The sequence below is a fragment of the Embiotoca jacksoni genome, unplaced genomic scaffold (genome assembly GCF_022577435.1).
Source record: "Embiotoca jacksoni isolate LCO1_2020_lvr unplaced genomic scaffold, fEmbJac1.0.p SCAF_21, whole genome shotgun sequence".
NCBI classification, from domain to species: domain Eukaryota; kingdom Metazoa; phylum Chordata; class Actinopteri; family Embiotocidae; genus Embiotoca; species Embiotoca jacksoni.
In genome coordinates, this window is record NW_027185352.1 from 3,035,158 (window position 1) to 3,057,764 (window position 22,607).

The 22,607-nt window shown below is 40.2% G+C and overlaps 1 protein-coding gene across 1 annotated transcript in view; it reads left to right on the forward strand.

Annotated features, from left to right (window-relative positions):
* rint1 (RAD50 interactor 1) overlaps positions 1-20,753 on the forward strand; it is a 42,757-nt gene extending 22,004 nt beyond the window's left edge. The window contains exons 10-15 of the mRNA XM_069156417.1: positions 1,015-1,109; positions 1,463-1,567; positions 4,883-5,103; positions 8,030-8,210; positions 14,335-14,453; positions 20,278-20,753. Coding sequence (XP_069012518.1) covers positions 1,015-1,109; positions 1,463-1,567; positions 4,883-5,103; positions 8,030-8,210; positions 14,335-14,453; positions 20,278-20,491 — 935 coding nt within the window. The 3' untranslated portion in view covers positions 20,492-20,753. The remainder of the gene's footprint in view (positions 1-1,014; positions 1,110-1,462; positions 1,568-4,882; positions 5,104-8,029; positions 8,211-14,334; positions 14,454-20,277) is intronic.
* The last annotated feature ends 1,854 nt before the right edge of the window (positions 20,754-22,607 follow it).

Sequence of the window (22,607 nt, forward strand, 5' to 3'; positions counted from 1 at the left end):
AAGGAGTAGAACCATCTCAAGGAGGATCAGAAGAAATGGACAGCATGTGAGTTAAATATGAGTGTCACAGCAAAGGGTCTGAATACTTATGACCATGTGATATTTCAGTTTTTCTTTTTTAATAAATTTGCACAAATTTCTACATTTCTGTTTTTTTCTGTCAAGATGGGGTGCTGAGTGTACATTAATGATAAATAAAATGAACTTTTTTGATTTTAGCAAATGGCTGCAATGAAACAAAGAGTGAAAAATTTAAAGGGGTCTGAATACTTTCCGTACCCACTGTATGTCATCCACTGAACTGATTATGTTCATTAAACCAGTTTGAGATAACGTTTATTTGGGACATGATCCATTATCATGCAGAAGTGGCCAATGGCTCACATAATACTCACGAAGGCTGCAGAATTCAAACAGTGATTTAATTATAATGAAGGAGGTGCGGAAACCACCACCCTGGATTGTTAACACAATGTTGGTAGGGCCAGTGGAGTCATGCTGTTGACACCATATTCTGAGCCAACCATCTGCAGCCTCAGTAGAAACCGAGAAACAGAGATTAGATAGGACCAGTTTTGTTGAGCCTATGCGCACATCATCTACCTAAAGTTTGGCTGCCTTGTGCTATCTGCAACCTCTTCTGCTCAGCACAGTTGTAAAGCATGGCCATCTGAGTCACCATAGTTTTTCTGCCAACTCAAGCCAGTCAGGCCATTCTACTCTAAAATCTGAACAACGCATTTTTATCTGCAGAATTGCCAAATATTTACTTACCACCCATCTGGAATCAACTACCATGCCATGGTCAAAGTCACTGAGATCACATTTTTTGTGGACACTAATAGATGTAAATGTGAAACCTTGTATGCATTCATGATACACAAACAAAACAGGGACCTTCTCATATTGACATTACTCCATAACTTTGCTAGTGGTTGAAAATATGACATGGTACCTTTAAGGCATACACAAACATAAAACTTTTTGTGTTTTTTGTCTTCCTGCTCCACTCAGAGCGCTACAGAGCCTTGCCCTCTCCCTCTGCGCAACTGAAGTTTTTGGGACTGCAGAGAGAACTGGTGGATGACTTCCGCATACGACTCACCCAGGTAAATTTAATAGAACAACAAAAAAATGCCAGGTGCATGGGGGTTCTTGGACCACGTTATAATTGCTTGCAATTCTAGCTCATTGTATTGTCAGTGATTCCCAACAGTTGTTTTTCTGTTAAAGTTAAATTCGAGTTGTAAGTCTTTTTAGTGTTTATCAAGTTGTTTAAAGTCATCAAATTTATAACTTGAGTCCAAACTATGTAACTTAAGTCTGCTTCTCTAGTTTTGTCCAGTGGTTTGTGTAATTATTGTCAAATTCTGGGTCAAAATAATGCTCTGGTTTTAAAGGAAAAGGGCCGGAGATGAATGAATGAGATAAAGGTGGTTCACATTGGGTTTTTTTTTTCCAGGTGATGAAGGAGGAGTCTCGCTGCCCGCTGGGTGTCCGTTATTGTGCCATCCTTAATGCGGTCAACTACATTTCTACCATCTTGGGAGACTGGGGCGATAATGTGGTGCGTGAGTTTTTAAAATGATTTTACTCTTATCAATTAACTTTTTGCCACCGCACCAGCAGAATGTGGCCAAGACAGGAAGGTTCTCAATTGGGTCACCTATCCATGAAACCCAAACCAATTTATCAATTTATCAATCAGAGTCTACAGTGAGAGCACGTTTAAAATGATGTCGTTAAATAGACATGATTCGTTGAAATACATGTGGGGGAGACGAAGTGCCCCACCTTCACACCCCCGCCCACTGGCAACCCTAACAGTGGAGCATACATCAACTCGGTATGCAGACATATGCTTTTGAACATATTATCATCCTGTTTTCGACCTCTCCTGAATACAGCATTATTTGACTAATGTGAATCACGACACGGTTCAGAGTTTTGGGCATTTTAGTGTCATAAATTAATCTGAAAATCCCCCCCTGTGGGGAGCCAGTTTAACAGATACAGAAAGGGAGCTGGTCAGGACTCTGGTGGGTTTGACTGACAGCAGTCAGAAGCTGAGTTGTCTATGGGAGCTAAGATGTCTATACTAACTTGTGTTGGTGACTGTAAGTTAAGAACGTTTTTTTGGCAGTTCTGTTGAAGAGCAAATACTTCGCCATTTAGGTTGTCGTGATGGTTTACGGCACCACTATTTATCCACAGTGTGCATGCTAATTTAACTAAGTAGCGGGTGAGGTAACACCCAAAATGGGTTTTTGGCGCGTCATGACGCGTCTCTGTGCGCAGCTCCCTAACTGGCATCTATCGGTAGCCTGTGAGGCATTTAGGGAACATCAGTAAATTGCATTGTCTACCTCAATTCTAGTGTCTACTCATGCTGTATGAGACATTTAGGGGACATCTGAAAATTATAGGTAAAGAAAATAATCTCGGTTACACTCTGCCCCTCTAAACTACGAGCTCCTGTATACACATCAGTCACAGGTCGCTCCACCCACCACCACAAGTTTATTGTCAGCTTGTGGGAAACACTGAGATCTCTCAACAAAAAAAATGTTACGTTGAACCCTGCTACATGACCTGTTGTTGGGGAGCTCTGTTAACATCATTACTAGCGAAAAGTACACAGGTTCACCGATTTCTTCAACCTGGCCATGGTCCTCTTTAGGCCAGAGAGACATCACATGCCGATGGTGAACCCTCTCTATCTCCTCCATTAAATTATACAATTACATAAAATGAAAATGTCTGGCAATGTAGTTCGAGCGCTTCTTGACCTACGTCCGCAGTGAGCTGCTCTCAAGAAAGCTACACAGCAATACCACAAGCCAGACATTCATACTGCCAAACAGCCGCTTTTCAATGTACACTGCACTACTCTGTATTAATGGAACATAAAACAATTACTTTGTTCACAAGTTGTTCCTGAAAAACTCAATATGCGACTAAGCAGCAAAAACGAATTAACACTAATTCAATATTGTGTAGGTAACTGATTAGTTATTTGTTTTTTGCAACCCTAAGTAAACTAACACAATATAATGAGTAGTTACTAAATATCATTTTACTACTTTATGCTATCCGACAATTGCTTATTAAATCTATGTTAAATCAGAATTAAGTATTAAGTAGTTGAATGATCCTTGTATATCCTGCTCAGTAACAGAATTGATCAGCAACAGCTGAGTAGCACATTTAGTCCCATTCTGCAGATGGCTCTTGCAGTGGCTGGAAAAGCAGATGGAGTAGGCCTTGATGTGGTTCAGAGTAAGCCACTATGGGCCTGTTTTACTAAACATTTGCGTGTGTAAAAGCACATTCAAACCTCACACCACCAGGAAAATAATGTCCACCTAATCTACTAACCATGTGCTGTGAAGATTGAGTCTTTAATATTGGGGTGCAATTTAACAGACGATGTCTATTCTGTGTGTTTGCCCAACTGCATATGTAATATTGGGCGTTTCTATTTGAACGTGCAAAATACTGCGAAGGGAAATGTAGATAAATCAATTTAGCACCTGCAATGATATTTACTAAACCTGAAAGTAGAAATAGGAGAAGTGATTGCATGTGTATTTTAGTGCAACTGAAGGGCATGTATTAATCAGATGAACATTAGGAGGGACAGGTGCTCTTATTGTGGTGAGAAGGAGATGCAGGGGAAACCAAAGAATACGCAGAGAAACATTTTTAATGTCAGAGGCAAAAATTATTCAGACTGTCCAGCGATGACATTCTTGAGTTTTTAAATTAACTGAAAGCTGATTTACAGCCAACGACAAGGAGGAGCCACACAATACCACCAAAAGCAAAACTTCTTAGGACTCTGCATTTTCTTGCCTCTGGGTCATTCCAGCATACTGTATGTATCACTGCTGGGATATCCCAGTCCCGTTTTTCAGGTGAGTTGTCCCAGGTCCTGAATGCTCTGTCCCGCAGAATTCACAGGTAGGCTGTAGCACTTACGAGGCACTGAATGAAACCAAGTCACCTGCTCATGACAGAAAGAGCTAGACCTGCTGCTCAGTGTGCTAAAGTCATCTCACCCACTGTCCCTGCTGACATTTTGTTATTAAGCTTTTTTTTGCACTTAGTATCTTGCCATCTTCTCTTAATTTCATCTGTTGATATTTTTCCCACATTGACTCTCTTGCTGATAATAATCTATATAGCATTTTGTTCTTGTTATAGACAATTTATATTTTTTCATTTCAATGGGATAAAATTTCCTTTTGTGGACGTTCTGGTTTTTCAAGGCTGGAATGCAAACCCCTTATTTAAATAGAGCAATTTGCACCTGATATCAGTGATGCAATCACTCTTAGTAAATCACTTGCAAAACAGGTGCAAAAAGAAACGTACAAAGTTTTGGAATTAACATGCAATTTAGTACCCTTTATTTCAGATGTTAGTAAATCAGGCCCTATGAGGGTTTTCATCACATCCAGTCAATTGGCACGGACTTTGAGAAGTTAGTGGCATCTCATTGACTTCAGCAATCTCATTCTTACCAGGATCTTAAAGCTTATTTTGAAGGATATAGAGATGTTTTCCTACAAATATTTTTTATGTTAATCACCTTTCGGTCTCAAAGCGCTTTAACATGGTTTTCCCATTCACCCATTCACACACTAATGAGACAGATCACCATGCAAGGTGCTGCCATCAGGAGCACATTCACACACTGATGGTACACCATCGGGAGCAACTTAAGGTTCAGTGTCTTGCTCAAGGACACTTAGGCATGTGGACAGGAGGATCGAACCACCAACTTTCCAATTAGTGTGCGTCCCACCCTACCGTCTGAGCCACAGCCTCCCTTGTCATTGACCATTGTGTGATTAACATGGGCTTTTTCTGTCTTCAGTTTTTCCTGCAGTTGCAGCAGGCAGCAGTTTCACTCAGTGAGGAAATGGCACTGGGAGGCATGGACATGATGGAGATGGGTCGCCTGGCTTCACTGGAGGGTTGTCTCTTTGATGGTCTGTTGGCATTGCTGGATCGATTGAAAGGAGACATGTTGGGAAGATTGCTAGAATGGACCATGAGAGAAATCACAGAAAAAGCCAAACCATACTGCCAAGACAGGTGAGACATCAACCTGTGGATACATTCTATATTAACTGATATTGTAAAGCTTCTTAATGTCAGTTTAGAGGACATAACTCTATTATACAACCCCATTGCCAAAACAGTTGGGACGCTGTGTAAAACATCAATAATAGACCAAAGACAACATTTTATTGTTTTATGAAGAATATGTGCTCATTTTGAATTTGATGGCAGCAATACGTCTCAAAAAAGTTGGGACAGCAGTAACAAAAGACTGGAAAAGTTCTGTAACACAAAAAAAAACAACTGATAAAACATCCCACAACTAATTCGGTTATTTGGCAAGAGATCAGTTACATGATTGGGTTTAAAAAGAGTATCCCAGAGAGACAGAGTCTCTCAGCAGTAAAGATGGAGAGAGGTTCGCCACTCTGTGAAGAACTGCATGGGAAACTGGTGCAACAATCTAAGAATAGCAGGCATCATTCACCAATATCGTTTTAAAATTTTTCTTAAATTTGTTCTTAAGAAATCATGAATGTCCTCTGGGCTAAAGAGGAGAGGGACCATCCAGCTTGTTATCGATGCACAGCTGAAAAGCCAGCCTCCATGACGGTATAGGGGTGCATTTGTGCACATGGCATGGGTAGCTTGCACATTTGGAAAGGCAACACATTAATGCTGAATGATATATATATATATATATATATATATATATATATATATATATATATATATATATACAACTTCTGGAGCAGCATATGCTGCCACCCAGACAACATCTTTTTCAGGGAAGAAGATTGTTTATTTCAACCAAACAATCCTAAACCACATTCTGCACGTATTTCAACTGCATAGCTCTAAGTGCTGAACTGGCCTGCCTGTAGTTCAGACGTATCATCCATTAAAAACATTTGGCGCGTCTTGAAATGAAAAATACAAAGGAGACCCTGAATTGTTGAGCAGATGAAATCCTATCTCAGGCGAAAATAGGACAACATTTCTCTTTCAAAACTCCAGCAAGTGGTCTCCACAGTTCCCAAACTTTTACAGAATGTTGCAAAAAGAACTGGTTAGAAGAAGTGCAACACAGTGGTAATCAAGACCCTGTCCCAACATTTTTGAAATGTATTGCTGGCATAAAATTTAAAACGAGCATATATATTTCATGAAACAATAAATTTTCTCAGTGTCAACATTTCCCAACTAAGGATGAGATGAGTGCTCGGCTGAAACAAGTATCCGTAACAGATAATGTACTTTTGACAGGATGAGGCAGGACACTGTTTGAAGTATTTGTCCATCCATTCATCCATTATCTATACCCGCTTTATCCTGAAGTGGGTCACCGGAGGGCTGGAGCCTATCCCAGCTCACTTTGGGTGAAGGCAGGGTTCATACTGGACAGGTCGCCAGTCCATCACAGGGCCAACACTTGTAGAAAAACACCATTCACACCTAAGGGCAATTTGTAGGATCACCAATTAACCTGAGGTGCATGTTTTTGAATGGTGGGAGGAAGCAGGAGTACCTGGAGAGAACCCACGCAGGCACAGGGAGAACATGCAAACTCCACACAGATGGGCCCTGGCCCAGATTCAAACCTACAACCTTTTCACGGTGAGGGGATAATGCTAACCACTACACCATGGGCCACCCTACAATCTTGTGTAGATATTTTTTTTTACCGATTGTAGTGCATGATCTACAGTTTATTCCAAGGAGCACTAAAAGTATCTCAAAGCTTTTTAACCAGCTATGGAGGATGAAGCACAACACTGTTTGAAATATTTGATAATAAATTAAATATAAGAAATGAATATAATTACAAATATGTGACGTTCACACAGGGTAGAAATAGGCTCTTGAGGAAGAAAATCGCTATGCCTCTGTGGCCAGGGGCACATGGAGTTTACAGGGGCAACATATGCTTTATGTTTCTGAGTTGTTTGTAGGTCCCGTCATGTGTCCATGCCATTCTTGTGAACACAGTATCTCAGGGCTTCCTAAAGCATGGTAATTTAAAGTAACATTTTAGTTCAGTAAATCATAAAAGTAGTGAGAAAACAAAAGAAAGCTCAACTCAATAAATACCAGTGGGTGATGGCAGCTGTCCAAAGAGATAGGGAGAGAGAAAGAAAAATAAGGAAGGCTAGCTTTATTTTCTTCAGATGAGGTACAGATGGTCACCAGTCAATCTAATTTATTAAAGTATACCTGCTTGCCTTTGGCATGTCATAGAGTAAAGCAAAGAAATTGTGAAAAAGTTAGATTATTGCTTCTTCTTAAAAGATATTTTAAATTGGCCAAGACTGATTTGTTGACATCCCTTATCCCTTTTGGAAAAGTAAGGGATGTATTTTTGCCAATGTTTGACCCATCTATTGTTCTGTATTATGTCCATTAGGTTATGGTGGTTGAAGAAATGGTTTGTAGTTCACCAGATGTATTTGTCGCCTCTCGCCTTCAAACTTGAATGCCTATTGGTATTTAATGTTGTTTAAAGCTATTATTTGCCGATTTGAAGCACTGGATTGCTGATGTGGTTGTTTTTTTTTTTATTTAAAACTGAGGTTAGCTTAGTGACCAGTTGACTCAATTTCCAAGATCTAGTTTACGTAAGATCTAGGCCTGGTCTCAGATGCATACTGCCTAAAACCCTAACCGAAACTTGTAGGAGAAGATACAACACTTTTTAAGATGGTGAAAGATCACTGTGATTTAGCACTAAGAGGTACAGATGACTTGCGATAAAAGGGTAAGAAGATCTGAAATCTAAAAGATCATTGCCTATTTTATTGCCCAGCTTTTGTCTCTGTCTCTGTTCTACTATTTTCACTGAACAGGATTGCCAAAAAATATAAGGTTTACACGAATGTATTCTTTATTAGGGCCAGAGCACCAAGCGGTGGCAAAGACCCTATTGTTATTTAGTCTTGTTTGTGCTCTGTCTTTCCTTTAGGTGGTTGTCCCTGCCGTCCCAGCATGACCAGTCTACCATGTCCCTGTCTACATCTGCATGCCCCATGATGCTATGTGTGAGAGACAGATTGTTGAACCTTCAGCAGGTCCTGAGTCTGTCTCTTTTTCAACTGGCTTGGCAGGGCCTGGCGGAGAGACTTGACAATCTTCTCTACCAAGATGTAAGAGCTTAATACTCACTAAAACCACACCTCACCTCACTGTTTGTGTTTCAATGGCAGAACATTCAACCCTGTTTCCAAAAAAGTTGGGAGGCTGCGTAAAATGTTATTAAAAACAGAATGTAATTATTTGCATATCATGTAAACCCATTTCATTGAAAATATGCCAAAGACAAATGTTGATACTGAGAAATTGTATTGTTTTATGAAACATATATGCTCATTTTGAATTGACAGCAGCAACACATTTAAAAAAAAGTTGGGACATGGGCAACAAAAGATTGAAAAAGTTGTGTAATAAAAAATCTTCAGGCCCCCAGGTGGCACTGCATTAAAAACAGACACAATTCTGTTGTAGAAATCCTTGCATGGGTTTAGAAAAGCTTCAAAAAAACATTGACTGTAAAAACAGTTTCTTGCTGCATCCACAAATGCAATTTAAAAAAACTCTGCCATGCAAAGAAGAAATGATGTATAAGCATGATTCGCAAATGCCGCCACCCTCTCTGGGCCCGAGCTTATTTAGGAAGAGGAAAACTTTCCTGTTGTCTGAAAAAGCCAAATTTGGACTCCGCGTCCTCTGGGCTAAAAAGGAGAGGGACCATTCAGCTTGTTTTCAGTGCAAAGTTCAAAATCCAGCATCTGTGCCAATATTGGTATACCAGTTTTTCCCCTATATGCATTTCGCAGTTGGGCACCCTCTCTGCTGTGACTTGTTTTTTTTCTTTTAAGGAGAGAAGACACCGCTGTCTCATCTCCTTCAAAAACAAAAGTTACCTTATTTTGCACAATGGACACATCGTATGCAGGTCAATTCACACACCAGTGAGTAAAGCACAAAGTTTGCATTGAGCTCATAATGAGAGCACAACGACCACAGCCAGCAGCGGGTAGACGTCCACAATAATGCAGCGAAGGTAATCGTGTTTTTAACATTATTATTCACCAAACAGAAAACATTCCTGCAGCCTCAGGTGTGTGTCGCACAGCAAACACACTCATTTGACAGTAGGACGAGGAGACATAACTTCGGTAAAGATGAAAAATATATAAGCAGGTTAAAACTTCCTGAATCAATAACAGGTAAATTGAAGGTTGTTAAAACACAAACATATCATTCCTCCCGCAAGAAGGTAGACAACAAGCTACAATCACAGACTACAACCTAATTTTAATCAAAACGGACCGTCCTCGGAGCTAAACAGATAACATATATGTGTTTGTACAGTTGGCAGTCAGAGATACATTTAGAGGCCGTCAACAAAGTGAAACACCGAAGTAAAGAGAAATACATTTACAAATATTTGATCGGTGTAATGTTCACTTCACACATCGATGATCCCTTTTTGGCAAAGATATACGACTCGGTTTGTAAAAATAAGGTTTTGCATAATTTTTAAGGGTTTCTTTATTTGGAAAAATATTCAATAACTTAAGTCTTTTTCAGTGTTGTTTTTGTCACTAAAATGTCTGTTACATAAACATGTCCATGATCCTGTTTATTTTTCCAATATAAATGCTCATTGCAAAATAACCAACAGGAGCAGCTATTAAGGGGACACTAAACTGAATTGAAGATCCCCCACCAAAAAAATACTCAAAATTAAGTTTAAGCACATGATGCCAAACAAAGTATTGTAGTAAAACCAAAAGGTGATCATTGATGTGTAAGGTGATGAAAATTAATTCTGGAAAAAAGGACAGTTAAGAATGAAGAACTGGAAGAATGATTGAGGACAGATGGATGTAAACGGTCATCCTGATTTGGGTAAATTTATGGTCAAGTCATTATACAGACTTTTTTATTCCATTTTTGAACTTGCGTAAGATTTATTTCTCACGTGCACGCACTCAAACAAATATTTTCTTCACACGCCACACCAGTGTTCCTCACCTTGGCTGAAACAACTCCATCCCGGGAAAACACTGAATGCATGAGAATACATTGCATGGGTAGCTTGTACATCTTGGAAGGCACCATTAATGCTGAACGATATATTCAGATTTTTTTTCATATGCTGCCACCCAGACAATGTATTTTTCAGGGAAGGCCAAAACTCCAGAAACTGGTTTCCTCAGTTCCCAAATGTTTGTTGTTAAAGGAAGATGTTTTACAACACATGCCCCTGTCACAACTTTTTTGAAACTTGTTGCTGGCATCAAATTCAAAATGAGCATATGTTTTTCATGAAACACTAAAATTCCTCAGTTGCAACATTTGATTTGTTGTCTTGGGTCCATTTTTAATGAAATATGATTTGCAAATCATACCATTCTGTTTTTATACACGCAATTTTACATAGCATCCCTACTTTTTTGGAAACAATGGTGTACTAACCACAAATTTCAATGTAAACGTGAACGGTAGGCTCCCTGGGGATGGCTTATATTATTCAAAGATTACACAGTGGCCCATAGTATACGAGTATCCCCCAAGAGTAGACATTGAAATGTCCTAAATCTCGAGGCCATGTGCCTCTCCCTGCAATTGCAGCTTATCGTTGGCAGTTTAACTGACTTTGTCATATGGCCTCAGAGATGCTACGTTCTGGCTGTTGGAGCACACCACAACTACATCCTCTGGGAATTACAATGTAAATAACCTCAAAAGCCTCCCTTTACTGTAGCCTTGTGTCACACTGCTATTGTGACTGAAAACTAACTGTCTTAGAACATAATGTAGGTTTATGGTGATGTTATTACATCAACTCAAAATGGCCCAATGCTATTATATTTTCTTCAGCTTTTTGTGTAAAAAAAAGATATACTTGATGCATTACATTTAATAGAAGCCAATTTGTTAGATTGTTGCTGGATTGCCAGTGACTTCTCCCACTTTGTTTTTATTATCTGGTAGTTTACTAATATGCTATTGACATGAGTAAATAGTTATAAGAATTCATTACCTATTATTTGATACAATAATAAGTATTAAGTAACTTTTCATCATTGTTTCTTCTTTACATTTAATAATAGTTTAAATGTTAATTAAGGTAATAACTAATATTAGTGGATGTTGATAAATATATAATGTAACATGCCTGTCATGAAGTTCATAACTGAGCTATTTCATTGGAAGAAAACCTTTTTTCTTATTATTGATTTAAGGGTCATGATTAACCACTTGTCTATCTTCCAACTTATGACTTGTTTTTGTTAAAGGTTGTGATCAGTGAACACACTCAATGGTCTTCTTACAGAGGTTTCCTTGTGTCTTTATCTCACAGTAGACCTTCCATAATTCCATAAATTGAGAGGATTGTAATGAAACAGAAACACATGACACTGCTACAGATTTAACTGCATGTATTGAAAGTTAAATCAGTAATAAGCCAGGGGGGCCCACGGTAAGTTCAAAGTGCAATATAGATGCATCCAAAACATTCAGTTAGGAAATACAAACAAAATAAACAACAACAAAAAACTATGAAGGCTATTTTTCAAAGTCTTTGTCAGAAATCACAGTTCTCCCTCCAGTGTAGGAGTGGTATGCAAGTTCTCTGTCTCCAGAACTGTATCCAAGTGTATAGTTCAATCCTATGCACTTGACGTATTCAGTGCAATTCAGTTTTATTTATATAGCGCCAAATCACAACACGGGTTATTTCATGGCACTTAACACATTAAAGTCCTTACAACAGAACTTTACAGCATTATATAGAGGAACCCAACAATTCAACAATTCCCACGTAAGCTAGGAGGGAAAAACTCCTCTTTAAGGGAGAAAACCCTCCAACAGAGGGAAGAAAAACTCTGTTTAACAGGAAGAAACCTCCGACAGAACCAGGCTCAGAGGTGGGTGGCCATCTGCCTCGACCGGTTGGGGTGAGAGGAGAGCAGAGATTGAGAAAAGGACATCATAGAGATCCAAGAGAAGAACTGTTGGTGGAGACGACAATCACAGAGCAGAGACATGCAGCTCCATGGCGGGACATCTGCAAAAGAAAGAACAGAAACTACGCGAGCGAAAGAACTGAATGGAGACAAAAGACAATAAGCAAAAACTATTGGAGACAAAAAGCATGAAGTTAATGAGATGTAATGGTGAGATATCAGTTATAGAGTTTGAGAGGAAAGAAGCTCAGTGCATCATGAGGTCCCCCAGTGGCCTCGGCCTTTAACAGCATAAATAAGGGATGGTTCAGGGCCACCTGAGCCAGCACTAACTATAAGCTTTATCAAAAAGGAAAGTGTTAAGTCTAACCATAAAGCTGGAGAGGGTTTCTGCCCCTCAAACGCAAACTGGGAGCTGGTTCCACAGGAGAGGAGCCTGGAAACAGAAGGGTCTGCCTCCCATTTTACTTTTGGAAACTCTGGGAACCACAAGCAGGCAAACATGTTAACACTTGCATCACCTCTTACAAGATAACACTGTGTTTTGGAAACAGGATTGTAGATGTGGGATACCCGAGAGGTTTTTTTAGTTCAAGGCCACCTGTTGTAAGAAAAAGGTTCAGTATCTTGTGGGCTGGGCTTTCTATCATGCACTGGAAAAGGGATTCTGTGGACTCTCCAAAATTGTCTTTTGAATCTCTGAAGTCTGATCGCTGCGAGTTCTCCTCTGAATTGTAGGGTCGTCTTAAGAGAATGCCACTAAAAGAGAAAAACTGACCAATGAATAAGGTTAATGCTAATCCTATACGCATTACTGATCTCACAATAAAGCTAATGAATTAATTTCCGTGCTTCAATTCAAAAACTGTTGTACAACACAGGCAGTTCAATCTGGCAATCAAATTTTTATTCGTAAACACTTGAAATGGTTAAGAGAGCTAGTACTTTGGTAAAAACACGAATAACAATTCCAAATGTAATCAGTTACAATTTTCTTAAATTCCTGGAAACTGTAAAACTACTAGCTAGTGGAATTCACTACGGAACTACAGCCAGCAGTTAAGCTAAACCTATTGACACAAGTATTGCAAAAAGTCAATCAAAATAATGAACAGTCTCTTCAATACACCACCAAAACATGTCTGCTTTATCCAATATCAGAGCAAGTTTTGTTTTTGTCTCCAACTGTTTTAGCATATTTAGATGGAATTTTACATGTCACTAATTTGTATTGCAGCCCACGGTAATATTTTTAGAATAAGTCAATTGAGTTTAACATAGCAAAACAGTGGACCTTTTCGTCACGTTGGCTACATGCTTAAAAGTTGACTTGACTCACCAGTGATATGAATTGGCACATTTGCATGGAAAGTGGAGTCAGGCCTCAGTAAAAATGCTTGAAGTGACCGTTTTTCTCTTTATTTTTTATCCGCACTGTGATTTCTTATTGGTGTGAATGTCAGTGTGATTGGTTGGCTGTCTTCCCATGTTGGCCATGTGATGGTCTGGCAACCTGTCCAGGGTGTACCCCGCCCCGCCTTCACCCAAGGCAGCTGGGATAGGCTTTCTACTCACCTGTGGTCCATTGTATTTCTCTGTGTCATTCCCTGTGTCCACCATCAGAGGTACCAGTCTATTTCTCTCCATGCTCAGACTCCTGACTGCCCACAGCCATAAGGCTTTACAACACCTCAGCCAGGGGCAGTGGCTCTTGACCTGGACTGTTCCTGTCTGCTAGCCTTTCTGCTAGCTGTAATGCTTCCTTCATACCAGTCCTACATTGGAGTTGGAGTGAAAACTCTGCTTTGGGTCGCCATGGCTTGTTTTTGGTTCATCCCAAAATACATGCAGTTAATCTACAGCTGTGTCAATTTCCCAAAGATAAGCCTTGCTCTTGGTTGACTGATTAGGTCATCATCATTGCTTGTTAAAATCAATGACAACGTCAAATAGCATTATATCTAGTATGAATGCAGGTATTTTTTTTGTGTGTTGTTCTGGCTTCATTTTTCCTTTACATTTTTTTTTCTTTTTAATTGTGTATTTTGTTTTTAAATGTTCTTTGATGTTGTGCAGCAGTTTGGGCAATATTTGCTGTATTTAAATAAGTGCCATAATGCTAAAATTAATTGACTTCAGTTAAGTGTTGGTTAATGAATATTACAGAATTAATTACAGTTTATTAATATACCCTTGTTGTCAAAGATTTCCAGTGTTTGCCACTAAGCATCTGATTCATGTGGCTCCCCTTCAACGATACAATTAATATATCCATTTCTCTCTCTGTCAGGTGATCCTGTCTAATCATTTCAGTGATGGTGGGGCAGCTCAGCTTCAGTTTGACATGACCAGAAACCTATTTCCTCTGTTTGGTCACTACTGCAAACGACCTGAGAACTTCTTCAAACAGTGAGTCTCTCTGTCTTTCTGTGTCTGTCAGTCATCATAAGTAACACCAACATAAACTTTTCATTATTTTAACGTTTTAACATACAGCTTTGCAAATATATAAACGTACAGTTGCATATAAAGTTTTCAAATATATATATACAAGAAAGTCATAGAACGTCATAGAAATGAGAGTATGACTGGAATATTATATTTAGTGATAACAACATGTTGGGGACTAATTGTATGTGAAAGAACCTGCTGATTGTAGGTTTATCTGCTTAAACCTCACGAAACGTGTGACATACATCCGGCATGGTGAGACGATACATCTGATATGTGTTTTGCGAGTGGGCGTGGCCAAACGGCTCGCTCGCCGTGATACAGGAAGTTGATGTTTAAGGTCAAGGGATGTTTGAAACCTCACAAAACGTGTGACATACCTGTACATCCGGCGTGGTGAGACCATACATTATATACCTATTTTGCGAGAAGCGGGGATATGCGGTCCCTCGCGCGCTGCACGTCGGGGAGACGGCTTCGGGGAGGCGGCTTCGGGGAGGCAGCGCAATGGGGTGTGAGGGCCCGTACATCACTGCTTGCAGTTTTAATTTCTATTAATTATTTTAAATGAAATCAGGGGTGTCTGCATGTCACGAGCTGTAAAAGACCATGAATGTACTATTTTCATCCAGGCTTCCCTGTAAATGGGTGCTCCTATATATTTTTCCCATGCAAGTTATAACCCTGCATAATTGAGGGTTTGGTGTTTTCTAAACTTATTATAAATATTAGATGTCCCCTCTTCAACCATCCCACAAATATGCCATCTCCCCTGGATGCAAGAACCAGACGTGAAGTTTTTCATTCTCTCTGCTGTTGTAATACAACTGTGTACTGGCACAAACGTATATAAAATATCTTATATATTTAGATACTAGCTGTTCAAAGGAGATTTGATTTTTCACTTCAAACAGGTCTTCCATTGGTATTATTCCTGCTTTCACACATGATTGATTTTTTGTTGTTGTTGATTTTCAATATTATACCATATTGAAGATCCTTTAGTGCATACTAAAGGATCTTCAATTACAAATATAGTGGGCTCTCCTCCAACTGTCTCAACTAAATGCTTAGACAGGATTCCTATAGGGTATATTACCCCCAGTCTGTGTAAGGAAAGCTTGTATATTTTTTGTTGTTGAAAGAAGGCTTGTTGTCCTTCCATAAAAGGCTAGCCACGACTCTATTAAACCTGGTAGGGAGAGGAGAAGGGAAATCCAAAAGTAACAGGTATGTTATGTAATTAATCTGGGGTATCCCAATCATCTTTAAAGTATTTATCCTTCCTGACAATGAGAAACTAATTATTTAGGTTGCTTTCCTGAAATGCTAATATTTGTTGTCGAATAAAGTCAGGAGTGATTATTTTGAAACTGCAATATGTTAAATCTCCAGCGAGTAAAGCCATTTTATTCTCAGTCTTTGTAATATCATGTCCACAGGTCAATGGTCACTGATCACAATATTCCCTATAGATGTATGTTGCACTATAGACACAATTTGTTTTGATATCAAAAAGTAATAAATTCTGGAATCTGATCCATAGGGATTTGAGAAAAGGTATATTCCCTTTACTTGGATGCAAAAGCCTCCGTATATCTGCCAAACCAAGTTCCTCTGAAATAGAATCAATAGCTATGTGGGACTTATGAATAGATGTCCCTATCGATGCAGTGCGGAGAAGAAAGCCTGTGGCCCCTCGGGGGATGTAAAGAGATGACTCTTACTGTTCACAGAGATTTTCAGGTATCTGGATAGAGCATAGCATATAAAATGTCCTCCGTTGCTCGTAGTTGGTGTTTGACTTAATCATATTGTTTGGGCTTGTGCACAGTGTCTTTGGATAGGCCTTGTCTTAAATATATGTGCTTTCCCTGCCACACAACACTTCCCTTCTGTCGCTCAGTTCGCAGCACCGCTTGTCTCGCATTAAATCGTAGGAATTTGACCAGAATGTGCTGTCCATACCTTACTTCAGGATTCGGCTTTGGCCCACACCTGTACGGTCGTTCGATTTCTAAGCCTTTGTCAATGTCCAGACCTAATCCCTCTTTCAACAAAGTACACAAAAATCTGTTTATGTCCCCTTTTTATGAGTGTTCCAAAACTCCAACTACACGAACATTTTTTGTGGCGACCGGCATCCTTCAGATAGGTCACCCTTTTCTGAAGTTGTGCCACAACTTTTGAAACTTGAGTTACCGTTTCCTCCATTGTGTTGTATCCATCTTCCAGTGACTAGATGCGGGTTTCAGCCTCAGCGATTCTAGCCCCGAGGTGATGGACCGTCGTCTGAAGGGAGTCCATACTTTTATTCAGTCTTCCGATATCAGTCACGATTCCTTGCAGCATGGTCTTGACGCTAGCCAGCCTGATAGCTGTATCACACAGAGTCTCCCCCATCGCGGCTGAATCTTTTTCGTCCTTCATTTTCCCCCACGAGGATTGTCTTACCTCTTCACCAGACATGATCTTGAGCAGTTTTTGTCAATATTATACTTGAAAATGGGTTATTATAAATGCTTGAGGGTACTTTTAGAGGGGCATTTTGTGCTTAGCTTTGCTGAGCACAGCGCTAAGCAGCCATTTCCGGCAGTTGTCCCATATGACTTTTTTTCACCTCATTTATTTAATTTTTGTAAAACTTTAGATGGTGAAATGTAGCTTTTCTTGCAATAAGCCACGCATACTTTCCTCTATTTTTCCCAAATTATATGCATTGGCTGAATCCAGAATCCTAGATATTGCAAACTGAATTTCAAGGGAATCCGTCTTGCCGCTAACGAGAAATTAACTTTTGTGGTTCCCAATATAGGTCAAGCTCAAATGCTTTGGTATGCATATTCCCAAACACGGTCTGAACATATCTACCAAGATTTAGAATGATTAGACAAATCATTAACAAGTTATAGCCAATGTCCTGCTAGGCCTATCACCTTGTAAATGTTATGGATGGATGGCATCGATGGGATGGGTGGATAGATGGATAGATACATACATATATACAAAGTTAGATACATAGATACTTTATGCATCCTAACAGGGACGTCCCGCAGCTCTCACACAAAAACATGTGAATCAAAATACAGAAAAATAAAATAAATAAACATTAAAAACTCAATTGTGGGCCAAAAACAGCAGGGAACAAAAAGGTTACCACATCTGATGCACAGTCCAACAGAATGGAGAGAGCGAAGAGGCAGGAGAGGAGGAGTACAAGCAACAGTCCAGGTTATGAGCCACAGCCCCTGGCTGAGGTGTTGTAAAGCCTGATGGCTGGAGGTAAGAAAGATCATCTAAGCGTTTCAGTCCTGCATCACAGTGAAATGAGGATGTTGGCAGGTATTCTTCATTAAAACCAGTACTTCCTCCGTATTCTCGTCTCCATCACTGCCCCCAGTGAGTCCACATAGACCAGACCAGTCCAGTTAATTATCCAGATGCACACCTAAGTATTTGTAGGTCTACACTGCCTCAATGTTCTCCCTTTGAATTGTGATTGGTTGAAAGAGGGGTTTAGACCTTCTAAAATACGCATCCATCAGGTGCATGTTATGCATGCCATCTTAGAAGGCGAAGAAACAGCTGCTCCAGGGTCTGCATGATGTGAGAGCCACCGGTCTGTAGTCATTTATTTTAGCCGGTTGTCTTAGACTAAATGACTTTAGGTACCAGTACAAAACATGATGTTTTCCTCTGAACCGGGACCCTCCCCATTTGCAGACTCAGGTGGAAGATCTTTTGGAAAAGCTCAGCCAGTTGGGCTGCACGGCATTCACACACCATCTGGGCCAGCTGCTTTTCCATAACGCAGCCTCTTAACCTCCACCCTCAACTCATCTGCTGTGGATTCAGGTTGGGGGTCACTGGTGTGAGGGGTGGTTACAGCAATAGTATAAGGGGAGTAACAGTTTGAGGGAGATGATGAAGGGAAAGCTGCAGCTGAAGTGTTGGGAGAAGGAACGTATGGGGCTTTACCAGTTGGAGTATGGTGGACCACCATGTCAAACTGGTTAAAGAACTGGTTGAATTCAAAGGCCTTGTTTCCATCACCGACTGGTGCCTGACCATTCTTTCCTCCACACCTCTCTGCTGTTGCTGTGCTGCAATTTTTTCTCAACCTTCATTTTATAGTCCATCTTTACCTGCTTTAATCTCCTCTTCGGGCCCCATTGCACACACTTGAGCTCCTACCATCTCCATTCTTGAAAGCGTACTATTTGTAGTTGAGGAATATTGTTGTTAGTGATTTGCTGGTTATTTGGAAAGCAGTGTAGTCCATGCTTTTACAACAATGACCGTACTAAAGGTAATTTAGTCCGTGTAGCATTCAGCCATTCTATTGATATCAGAGTCAATGCCATTTCCATTTGACTTCAGTAGCACATTCTAGTCGGAACATTCGAGACAGTCTATTACATCCCAGATTGTTTAAATTACATGCTAACTGTAAGTTATGACTCGGACTCGGACTCTGACTGAACATTTTTATTCAACAACGGCCATATTCTCCATTAGCATGGCTAGGGACTGACAGTCATCACAATACAAGTAGATTACCCATAATCCTCTTGCCTTCCTCTCTACGGCAATCCTGTTAGCCCACAACAACACAGCCCCTCAGAGACTCGCTGACCTCAGGTTTTCTCTTCCGGAATGTGCGGGTGGTCGCATGCTGCCTCAGCACATAGGGTTTGTAGAATGCCTGAAGAAAGGCCAGATTGTGATCTGATCAGACATGTGGTGGTAGAGCTGAAGCACTGTATGCCTCCTTCATGCCACAGTCTCATGGATGACATCACACACTGCTGTAGCCCTGGCTATCGGTTTAATGTAAAGAATGATGGCAATGGTGTGTGAGAACTCCTTCAGAACACAATAAGGTCTAACACAGCCAAAAAGTTCAATGTCCCAGCAGCAGATCTTCCCCTTTACATTAATATGACCAGGGTTACGCCATCTGTTGTTAACAAAAATGCTGCACTACCTGTATGCCCGATGGCATGCTGATTGGTTGAAGCGCTCCAATAGTTTAAGAATTAACCTAAGGTGTAAGCCCAGTAGGATACAACCGCAACAGTGAGGCTGGCCATAAAGATGAAAATGCTTGTCATTGGCTGAGTGACTGACCAAATGATCAAAGTTACACCTTTCGTCGGCCAAATGGCACATCAAGTCACCATTTATTCCCTCGTTTCAAATTAAGCCATTGAGCATTTCATACCCCGTCTGGCCAAAGACTAGGTTTGGAGCTAGTTTTGTTTCATAATGAAGAAACATGTTGCCCAGTACAAGTTAATTAATAGTTTTTGGACAACAAAGGAGCTTGCTAGCACTGATGAAAAAGTTCAATCCAGCTTTTGATACACAGAAAATACTTGTTGTTAGGATATGTTTTGTTGTTTTGGTTGCTTTCCATGGGCTTTATCGACAAAAAGAAAATATTCTTTAAGCTGTCCTTTAAAAAAAATCTATATACAAAACAGGATTTTGAGATTTCTAAGTAGTTTGGAGGCCTATTATTGTCCAAATTTCAAATTGCACAAGTGTGATACAGAAACTTTGAAAGTTGTTTTAGTGTCAATAACTATCTTTTGTCTCTTCTTAACATGCTACTTTAATGAAAAATGAATGACCAATTATCATAACAGAAAACAAAATAGAAAACACCGGTAAGGTATGACAAAAAAGACAATGGAAGATTAAGAGCCCAAGATAACTTTGGTTATGGGTGCATAATGAATAATCTTTTTTCCAATGTGCTATCTCTGTCTCCTTACAGTGTTAAGGAGGCATGCATCATCTTGTGTCTTAATGTGGGCTCTGCTATTCTGCTAAGGACTCTCCTTAAAGAGTCAGAGGAGGAGACAAGAGATTGGGCCAGTGCAGGGGATCCTCCGCCAAAGTCTGCACTGAATGAGTTGGGGATTTACTGCTTGGCATCATGTGATGTGTTGATTCTCCTCAATCTCAGAGCCTCATGGCCTGGACAGTAACATTTCCCCCTGGCAGTGTTGTGATATTGATTTGAAGTATGCATCAGATTGACTGCTTGTAAAACTGTTCTTACTACATTAGCTTTATAAGGAATACAGAGAATGCATGTAAATTAGGAATTTTGTTATGATGTTAAGGAAGTTAATACAATTGAACTGTCATTGTATGAGTTTGATCATCGTAGACCTACTTATCTGTTACCTCAGTTGACTGAAGTAAACAACAAATTATAAATAAACGCAGCTGACTTAAAACTAATAATTTTGTTGTGTGTGGTTTTTATTTTTACACGCATATACACACACACACACAAACACACACACACACACATATGTATATATTCATAGAGAGAAAACAAATCTTTTCATTTTCATCTTATCATATTGGTATTGCCATGGTCAAAGGATCAAAAAATTGCCTGAATAATTTTCACCAAAAAATTAAATATTTTCATGACTTACGGTTGACATACGCATGAAGTAGGAACAGCGTAGAGGCGCTCCTACCTACTTTAAACTTTTTTCTGCACTCCTTAAATGTCCTTCTCTCAACCATAGCATAGATTTATTATTACTTTCTACTGGACCAACACCACGAGGCGCTAGCTACGGACTTCAAAACGTATTTCCGCATGCTTGAAATCAAGTTTGATCAAGTCCAGTCAACGGTAGAGGAACGCGGTCAACGCCTATCATCTCTGGAGCTCGCCTCAGACGACCTGTGGCATCATGTCAGTGAGTTGGAAAATGTTTGTTCAACTCTGAGTGAAACTAACGGCAAGCTTATGGTTAATGTTAACGACTTGGAAAATCGAAGCACACTGAATAATCTTTGCATTTTGAGCCTGGCAGAATCCAGTGAAAGCGGATGCCTCACAGAATGCTTGTCAGGCCTCCAATGTGAGATCTTTGGGAAGAAGACTCTGCCAACCCCACCGGAGATAGACAGAGCACACTGCTCACTCGTCACAAAACCTGGGCTGGGACAGAAACCGCGGCCAGTCATCCTTTTCCTGCACCGCTACCAGATTTAAGATCTCCTGGTTTGAGAAACCCGGAGGAGAGGGAAGCTGATCTACCGTAGACATCAGATTTGGGGAGTGGAGGACGACAGCGCCGATATCAGGTCAGGATAATCTCTAATGGCGGTATAATTTAATTTATTTCTAGAAGCCCTATATATACATGGGCCATTCCTGACCTGTTATTAGTTATGCAATGCTACTATTTCAGGGTCTGTACCTGGAGTGAAGCCATCATATATGTTTACTTACCTAGATACTCATCAGTCGAAGAAATTCTGCAGTCCAGCAAACTGCATTTTCTTCCCAGGCTGCATGTCCAATAAAGAATTCTGACAAATTGATCTTCGACTCCAACCTCATCTGTGACCAGTCTGTTCAAAGAAAATCTACCTATGACAGTTCCTAACCGTGTCTTCTGATTTCCTCTCCTTGTTTCATTCTGTTTCCTAACCGTGTCTCCTGTTTCCCTCTCCTTGTTTCCTTTCCTTGCTTCATTTAGGGCAGCACGGTGGTGCAGTGGTTAGCACTGTCACCTCACAGCAAAAAAGGTTCCGGGTTCGAATCCGGTCCTGGGCCTTCCTGTGCGGAGTTTGCATGTTCTCCCTGTGCTTGCGTGGGTTCTCTCCGGGTTCTCCGGCTTCCTCCCATCATCCAAAAACGTGCACCTCAGGTCAGGTTACCTGGCGCCGCGCTAGTGGCAGCCTGCTGCAGCATCGCCCCCCTGCTGTAGTGAAGAAATTTCCCCTCAGGGATTAATAAAGTGTATAAAATAAAAAAAATTATCTCATTTCCTAATTGTGTCTCCTATTTTCCTCTCCTTTTTTCATTTCTATTTTTCTTAACCATGTCTCCTGTTGTCATCTCCTTCTTTCCTTTCCTGGACCCCTTTTTTACTTTCCTTTTTATCATTCCCTTATTTCCTTTCCTTGCTTCATTGCCTTGTTTCCTAACTGTGTCTCCTTTTTTCCCTTCCTTGTTGCCTTTCCTTGGCTTATTATCTTGTTTCCTAACCGTGACGCCTGTTTTCCTCTCCTTGTGTCCTTTACTTGCTTCATTACCTTTTTTCCTAGCCGTGTCTACTGTATTCTTCT